Source organism: Mus caroli, chromosome 3 (assembly GCF_900094665.2).
Source record: "Mus caroli chromosome 3, CAROLI_EIJ_v1.1, whole genome shotgun sequence".
Classification (NCBI taxonomy): domain Eukaryota; kingdom Metazoa; phylum Chordata; class Mammalia; order Rodentia; family Muridae; genus Mus; species Mus caroli.
In genome coordinates, this window is record NC_034572.1 from 81,586,500 (window position 1) to 81,595,293 (window position 8,794).

The 8,794-nt window shown below is 43.9% G+C and overlaps 1 protein-coding gene across 1 annotated transcript in view; it reads left to right on the forward strand.

Annotated features, from left to right (window-relative positions):
* Gon4l (gon-4 like) overlaps positions 1–8,794 on the forward strand; it is a 79,391-nt gene that overhangs the window by 27,026 nt on the left and 43,571 nt on the right. Inside the window, exons 3-4 of the mRNA XM_029475537.1 lie at positions 5,443–5,544; positions 6,496–6,536. Coding sequence (XP_029331397.1) covers positions 5,443–5,544; positions 6,496–6,536 — 143 coding nt within the window. The remainder of the gene's footprint in view (positions 1–5,442; positions 5,545–6,495; positions 6,537–8,794) is intronic.

An 8,794-nucleotide genomic window follows, 5' to 3' on the forward strand; every position in this document is an offset into this window, starting at 1 on the left:
TGTGTGTGTGTGTGTCTGTGTGTAGGTTTAGTGGCTCAGATTTGTTTCAGATATTTGGGAAGTTGAAAGAGGAAGATGCTGTAAGTCTTGAGGCTAGGCTGGGGAACATAATGATACTTGTCTCAAACAAAAGGTATTGTGGAGGCAGGGGCTGTATATAGCTCAGGGGTAGAACATGTGCTTAGCACTGTGGAGCCAGCTGAGTTCCATCCCTAGCCTCCAAAATCAAATGAGCAAAGAAATAAAAACAAAAAAGGAATCCTGCAGAAAAAGGATAGGCTTTTTAAAATTTTTCTTTTGTTTACATACCAGAATCAATATAGAGGATTTCAATGATTTCAGTATGTAGATTCAGCAGGATAAGAAGTCTGCCACCGCTGGATGTGGTGGCCCACGCCTTTAATCCCAGCACTCAGGAGGCAGAGGCAGATGGATTCTGAGTTTGAGACTAGCCTGGTCTACAGAGTGAGTTCTAGGATAGCCAGGGCTACACAGAGAAAGCCTTTCTCAAATATCGCCCCCCCCCCCCCCCCCCAGAAAAAAAGAAAAGAAGTCTGCCACCAAGCTGATGATCTGATTGTAATCCCTAGGATCCACATGGTGGAGGGAGAGAACTCTGAATCACACANACATACACAGACACGCACACAGACACTCGTGTACAATTTCTCATACAGTAGAAAGAGGTGCTAATTTCTCTGTGAGCAGGTGATNCGCCATAGAGCTTTCCACTTAGAAATGACATCAGAACCTATAGATTTNGAGTTCTCCTGCTTTACATCCAGTCAGGAGCTTGCTTCTGGTGGCTGCCAGAAGAAAGTACATCCTCTGGAGCTCGAGTGCTTTATGGCCTCTTTTTGGGTACTGGGAATCAAACCTGCTTNCTCTGAAAGAGCCACAACTGGGGCTGGCTCAGTGGATAAGGTNCTGAGTTCAAATCCCAGCAACCANNTGGTGGCTCCCAACCATCCGTTATGAGATCTGACTCCCTCTTCTGGTGTGTCTGAATACAGCTGCAGTGTACTTATGCATAATAATAAATAAACCAGAAAAGAAAAGAAAGAGTAACAAATAAGCACTGGGCTGGAAGTTCAGCCTGGGGTCTTGGAATTCTGTTGCTGGTGTAGTGGCACATACTATTCATCCCAAGGCTTGAGATGAGAGGCAAGTCCAACAACTCACTGTGAGTTAAAGACCATCCTGTCTACAGAGTGAGTTCTAGGCTAGCCCAAAGAGTATTAGAGAACTTGCTATGTAGACCTGGGTGCCTTTGAATTCACAGCGACATCCTGTCTCTAAAAACAAACAAACAGACAAAGAAACAAATCACAGATGAGCTTGCAGAAATTAGTTTCTCCCACCATTCAGGCCCTAAGGATTGAGCTCAGGCTGTCTCCCTTGGCAGCAAGCACCCTTACCTGCAGAGCTATGTAGCTGGCCTCTGTTACACTTCCTAGTTATATGTGTGTCTGTGTCCCAGAATCAGATCCCCTGCTGCTGGAGCTGAGGTGACTGAGCTTTCTGATGTGGGTGCTGGGAAGTNGACGCCAGTCTTCCGCAAGAGCAGCAACACTCTAGCTGAGCCACCTCTCCAGCCCCAATGCAGTCCTAGCTGTCANGAACTTGCTGTATGGACTAGGCTGACCTCAAACTTCCATACAACTGCCTGCCTTTGTCTTCCAGGCTCTGGGTTAAAGGTGTGCACCACCAAAGGAGGCTTTTTTTAAGAAAGATTTATTCATTAATATCATATGTAAGTACACTGTAGCTGACTTCAGACACACCAGAAGAGGGNATCAGGTCTCATTTCGGGTGGTTGTGAGCCACCATGTGGTTGCTGGGATTTGAACTTAGGACCTTTGGAAGAGCAGTCAATGTTCTTACCTGCTGAGCCATCTCGCCAGCCCAGGCTTTTTGCTTTTTAATCATTTTTTTAATTTTGGAATTTAATTTGAATCAGGGTCTCAGATATTAGAGGCTTAAAACGACCACATCTGGTTTTAAGCAGTGTTGAGAATTGAACTCTGGGTTTCATCCATGGCATATAAGCATCATCCAGTGAGCTCTCTTGGACCCCTTGTTCTGTAGACTAAGCTGGCTTTTAACTCACAGAGAGCTGCTGCCTGAGTCTGCCTCCCAAGTTCTGGGATTAATGGTGTGTGCCACCATGTCTAGCTATTAATTTCTTTCCAGGTAGTCTCTGTGTATTTAATTTAAGCAATAGTTATCTCAAATAAGAATGTTTTTCTACCAGGCCAGCACACATGTTCAGTTCTAGCATTCTGGAGGTTGAGACAGGTGAATCTCTGAATTTGAGGTCAGCCTGGTCTATAGAGCAACTTTCAGGACAGCCAGGACTCCATAGAGAAGCCTTGTCTAAAACAAACAAAAGAATGTTAAAAAAAAAAAAAAACAAGTTGATTGAGCAGATACTGCTTGTGGACGTTGTACATCGTGGTGCGCACTAGGCTCCGCACCACGATGTACAACGTCAACCCTCACGATTTTTTTTTTAAATAGCATATAATCCATACATTCTCTTTCCTTTTGTCTTTTTGAGACAAGGTTTCACTATGTAGTCCTGGTGGCCTGGAACCCCTTATNCTAACAGGCTGGCCTCTGTCTCTGCTTCCCATGTGCTGGAGTTAAAGGCATGGCCTGCCATTTCTGGCTGTTTTCTCCTCTTCTTCCTCCTCTTCTTCCCCCTCCTCCTCCTCTTCCTCCTCCTCTTCCTCCTCTTCTTCGTTCTCCTCCTCCTCCTCTTCTTCCTCCTTCTCCCCCTCTTTTTCCTCTTCCTCCTTTTCCTCTTTTCCTCTTCCTCCTGTTTCTTCTTCTTCTTCTTCTTCTTCTTCTTCTTCTTCTTCTTCTTCTTCTTCTTCTTCTTCTTCTTCTTCTTCTTCTTTTTCTTCTTCCACTTCTTCTTCTTCGTCCTCTTCTTCTTCATCATCTTCTTCTTCTTTTTTTGGATTAGACCATAGTAAGTGATATATTGTCCCTTCTAGCGAGTGTCTCGGCCCCCTCTTAGGTACTCAGGAGAAGTATTTAACAGAGGCTGACACTTTTCTGTCCTGGTGATGGTTCTGTGTGTGACTCTCGTCTTCTGTCATGCCTGTACTGAATATTGTCAGGTTGGTTATATGTTTGGCTGCATGCCTTTTTTGTCATGTAAGACATAACTCTCCATAACTAACATCTTGTGTATATATGTGGAGTTGGAGTCAGACCCAGGGTTTTGAATTTGCTAGGGAAAAGATGTCCATACTCAGCCCCAGATGTCACAATTTTAGGGTGTGAGTGGGCACAGCAAGACATCCTGAACACAGCCACTCCTGTCAAAGGAAAGAACAGTTTTAATTGGGAAAAGAAAGAGGAAACACCCTTGCTGGGATACCTTTAAGGACTGCAGAGGGCAGTGCCCAGCTCCAGTAGTTTATTGGATTTTATAGGAGCGTATGGGAGGGTGGGAAGCACAACTCAGCCTCTAGAAGAGCCTGGGGCTCTGTCAGACTGGAGGTGCTGGCAGCCCTGGCAGAGGGCTCAGTGCTGACTAAGGGCTTCTGAGAAACGCTTCAGGTTTCTGTTTCCTAGCAACACTGAGCTCAGGTTTGTTCCAGACTATTGCCATCAGTGCTGCCATTTTGGGAGCTGCTTTGAGGACCTAACACAGAGTCCTGCCCTAATGTCTGGGAAGTGCCTCGTTCCTCCTCTCACTATGTCATTGTACAGATAACCTTTCCATAAAATGTTGGTTTGGGGCCAGAAGAGAGCTCGTTGAGTAAAGTGACTTGTTGTTATCCTGACGCCCTGAGTACCATCTTCAGAGCATGCTTGTGCTGGTTGTCCACTGTGTGCTTCACACGTGTGTGCTATGCCATGCTGGCACCCCCACACAGGCATGTACACCCACAATAAATATAATGTGAAAAGAAGAAATCGAAACGTTATTTTTGTGAGACACTGCACAAATGTGACTCCCAGTGTGAGTCATCCGGGTAGACTCCCCTTCCTGCCTTGCTGCTTGCTGAGAGTGAGTGCTGTGTGGAGGAGAGAAGGGAGCCAGGCTCAGAGGAGAAGGGAGGTGCAACAAGTCAGGGGTGGCAAGGGAGCCATCCTGACACGTGTCTGTCATCCTAGCACTTGGGAGGTTAAGTAGGAGAATCATGACCTTGACCCTCGCCCCAGAGGCACACTTCCTCCAAGGAGGGCTACATAGCCACTAGGCCAGCTTATGTAACTTAGTGTGATCTTATCTCAAAGAAAAGAAAGAAAGACACAGGTCAGCAGGATGGCCCAGTGTGTAAAGGTGACTGCTGCCAAGCCCAGCGACCAGAGTTCCATCCCCAGGATCCATGTGCTGGTAGAAGAGAAACATCTCCTATAAAGTTGTTCTCTGAGCCCCACATGCAAGCTGTCTTAAATTTTGTTAAATTGCTGTGAAGAGGCTCCATGAAGCACTTAATTGAGCTCTTGTTTACAGTGTAGATTGTCAGTGACCATCCTGTCAGAGTGTGGTAGTAGGCAGACAGGCATGGCACTGGAGCAGTAAGTAGCTAAGAGTTTATGTCTTATCTGAAAGTGGGAGGAAGGGAGGGAGGGAGGGAGGGGGGAGAGGGAGGGAATGGGCCTGCGGTGAGGTTTTGAAACTTTAAAGTCCATCCCTCCAGTGACACACTTCCTCCAAGGAAGCCACAGTTCCTAATCTTTCTCCAAAATAGTTGCACCAACTGGGAACCAAACATTCAAATATATGAGGCTCTGAGGGGCTTTCTCATCCAGACTCCCATACACACCAAGACTTCTGGACATACATATACATAAGGAAGGGCAATGACATAAAAACTGCATTTATATATAGGTTTTGTTGAAAGATTCTATCATTTGTTTTTCTATAGGTACATGTACAGAGTTGGGGTCTGGGCATGGTGGTACAATTGTGCATGACCATAATCCCTGAATTTCAGAAGAAAAAGAAGGGCCGTCTGGTCTACATAGTAAGCCTACGTTCATCTAGGGCTACCCAGTGAGATCCTGTCTCAGAAAGCCAAAGTGAGAAATACATACATACATACATACATACATACACACACACACACACACACACACACACACACACACACACACACATCAAGTACCTGAAATTCCTCTATATGTAAACAAAGCATTCCCAGCACCTCAGCCCCAGCCAATAAACCTCCCACTCTGAAAACCCCTGCTCTCTCCCAAAGGTTTATATGGCCCTTTTTACCCCCAGAAAGAGCTGCAACACTGAAACTTGGAGAAGGCTNTTTCTCTCAGGCTCTCAAGCCAACTGCAGATCTTGTGAACCACCCAGCCCCCACCCAGACCTGATAAACTTCATTCCTTTCATTCCAGCCCAGTGTGACCTTCTGTGAGAAAACCAGGTCAGAGTTGGGAATAACCATCTAAAACATTTCCCCCTAGATGAGGCAGATGATGATGATGATCCAGAGTATAACTTCCTGGAAGATCTTGATGAACCAGACACCGAGGATTTCCGTACTGACCGAGCAGTGAGAATCACTAGTATGTTTGTCTCTTATTGCCTTTTCCATTTGTCTTTGTTTAGTATTTAGATGATTTAGACGTTTGTGACTAATTGAAATTAAGACAATTAAGTCTCCTTTGTTCATTTCTGTAGTTGTTTAAATTAGCTGTATATGCAGAAAGCTGCTATTTGCTTGTACACTGTATGGCCCTATGTTTGTCATTTTCTACTTGGCAAGGGTCGTATTATACTTTGAATGCCAAAATGAATTTGGACATGGCCTTGTCTTGCAGGCAGTGAGCCTAGAAAGAGAAGAGCTTAGAAAGCAGTAGGTANTAGGTGGGTCACTTAGAGATTCCCAGTCTGTTGAAAGAGGTTGTCCTGTGCAAGGCTTAGGGAAGTACTTAAGATGAGATGTTTTAGCTAGTGAAGCAGGGTTAAGACTTTTGTAGTGAACAGCAATAGGACAGAGAAGACCCACTGCAAGCAGAAGAGATTGCCACATGGAGAGTCAGGCAGGGGTCAGCTTGCTTTATCAGATAGCTCTCTATGTGTATGTCTGTTCGTCTTGTTTGCTTTTGAGNCAGAATGTCATTTATGTAGCCAGCCAGAGTTTGTTACTGACTAATGCAGCAGCCCAGTATGGTTGTGAATTATGAACAACTGTTTTACATCAGCCTCCCGAGACCTGGGATTATACTTCCATTTTTATTATAAAATCAGTGAACATTTTCTTTGTCTTCCTGCTAGACTTTAAACTTGATGGAAATAGACTCCTTCCCATCTTGTTCTTTCACGTGTCTCAGGCATCTTGAGCAGGACTTGAGAAATGGCTGATGTTTCATAACTGTTTTTGAGTTGCTGCATGGTGGATGGATAGAGCCTTGGTCAGATGCTTTGTAGAAACAGCATTTGTTGTCTCCTTAGAGTTCTTTCTTACTACAGAATGGACCTAAGTTCTGCTAACAAACTCCTTTCCTTCTTTACAGAAAAAGAAGTGAATGGGCTGATGGAAGAGCTGTTTGAGACTGTGAGTAGTGATTTTGGAGTCATTNGGTTAGTGGAATTCAGTAGTTAATCTCTGTCCTTTGCTCTTCGAAATTGTCTTTTCAGCAGAATGATCTGCCCGGGTCAGGGCCACCTAGGAGTAGATTAGCCAGAAAATTCTGAGTCATAGACTCTTGATTACCTACATGCTTTTCCCACGGGCTACCTTTGCAGGCTATCATTAGGATCCTGATCACAGACTTTTATATATATATATATATAATTTTCTCTTGATTTTAGGTAAATTTTCACTTGAAGCAGTAATTTGTTTAGCCCAGGAAAGTTTACCCTCCTAAGAGAGATTCGGCTGGGGGGTTGTAAAGGGAAGGGGCAGGTGAATCTGTCTCTTTGAAGATTTTTTGGTTGTGTTCAGAAACTGGAGAGACGGCTCAGAATTTGAGAGCATCTGCTGCTTTTCCAGAGGACCTAGGGTCAGATGTTGGCTCATAGGTGCCTCAGCAGAGAGAAGCTCACCGAGATGCTAAGCCTTCATTTCTCAAAGGAGCAGAGTGGTTTAGTCTTCTTGGAAAAGACTGACAGCCAGGTAGCTCACTCCAGTTACTTTAGTCCAACATCATTCAAGGTTAATTGGGGCTGAAAAAGGTTCCAAATACCACGGTTATCTTGCCCTTGCCCTTGCCCTGGCCCTTGCCCATGAGAACAGACGACGCACCCAGATCTTTGTCCCTTTGACCATGGCTAGCCAGAATTGGAAGTAAGAACTCCAGGTTTGTCAGGAGTGGCTTAAGAGCAAGGGCAGTGCAGTCCCATGTTCTTATGCAGCACCATGTGCAGGTTCTTTAGACAGAAACTTTTCTTGAAGGTTCAAAGAGTCTCAGAACAGTTTCTCAGCTTCTTCCTATTGACCTGCACATAGTAAAGGCTTTGCTAAACATTTCTCTCAAAGCCAGGCACAAAGGCTTACTACTATCCATATCACGACATCTTCCCCTTTTCTGTTTTAAGTGTTAGGGATAACAGTTCTGTTGGAGATTATGGAGTTGTACAGTAAAAATGCTCTTTTGTCTTTCTAGTTGTCTGACAGTTTTATCCAAATAAATCAGCATACATTTCAAAGCCAGTAGAGTCATCACAGGAATTGTAAAAATCACAAAAGCAAGAAACATATCAAAGTGATTCATGGGATTAAGTGAAGCTACACCACCTTTAAGATGTTCCGTAACNTCTCTCCCTGTTATTCCAGGCAGCTTCTTTGAAAATGTTTCTATAATTTCTTGCTGCAAATCATAAATCATTTGATAAGAGAGTTAGGATGACCCAACAAATGCATTTTAACTTTTTCCCAATCATATTTGCCATCCTTGAATCTTAAAGATGTAGCACAATAAGAAGTGACGACATTCCAGTCACATTTCATTTGTTCTCGCAGTAATTCTGATTGATCTCCGATGAGTATTACAGCTTCTGTCAATTTGTCTATTGCACCAAACATTTTTCTGTCTGTCTTTGTTGAGTCCAAACTTTGTGAGAATGTGTATTCCAGTCTTTAGCAAATTCAGCAGTTTGAACTTCTTTATGAAGAGCAACTCTAGATGTGGTAGCAGTATCAATTAATGTGATGGTTCCCAGGACCTCAGCAGTTACCAGTCCCACCATCTGTTGAGATCTTTCCAATATTCTTTCAGCAAGGGTCTGTAGTAGCATTATCACGGGTGAGTCTTGATATGGTCCTGACAACCTCACTGGTATCCACTTTGAGTAGTGACATCTAAAGACATACTAGCATTGATACAGGCATAAGAGCACAGCATGCACAGGTAATGTTAGGATTATTAGTGTGCCATTGCATGGGTCCTTACATTAACAGATAAGGCAAAGGCATACAAGCCATAGAGGTGTGACTTTGATCTAAATTAAAGGACAAATGAAATCTGTCATCATTAAAAGTTTAACTCTCTGTTCCTTGCTTCAAGTGCTGAAAGGCACTTGCCAATTACTGCAAATTAGCCTGGATAGAATTACCAGATTGTAATAGAGGGCCTGACATTCCATCTCCATGCCACTCAATAGAGTATCTAGAATCAGAGGCAACTCCACAGTTGTACTTGAATTGGACAATTGCCATTTCAATTCTGAGTAAGAGTATAGTACTTAAGGGGACCCATAAGGGCTCCAAGCAATGACTTCTTCTCGGATGCTATTAACTGGCACCTGAGGATTCCTTCCTACCTATATGTTGCTGTCAGTGTATCCAATCAGAGTCTTTATTAGTAATCTGTA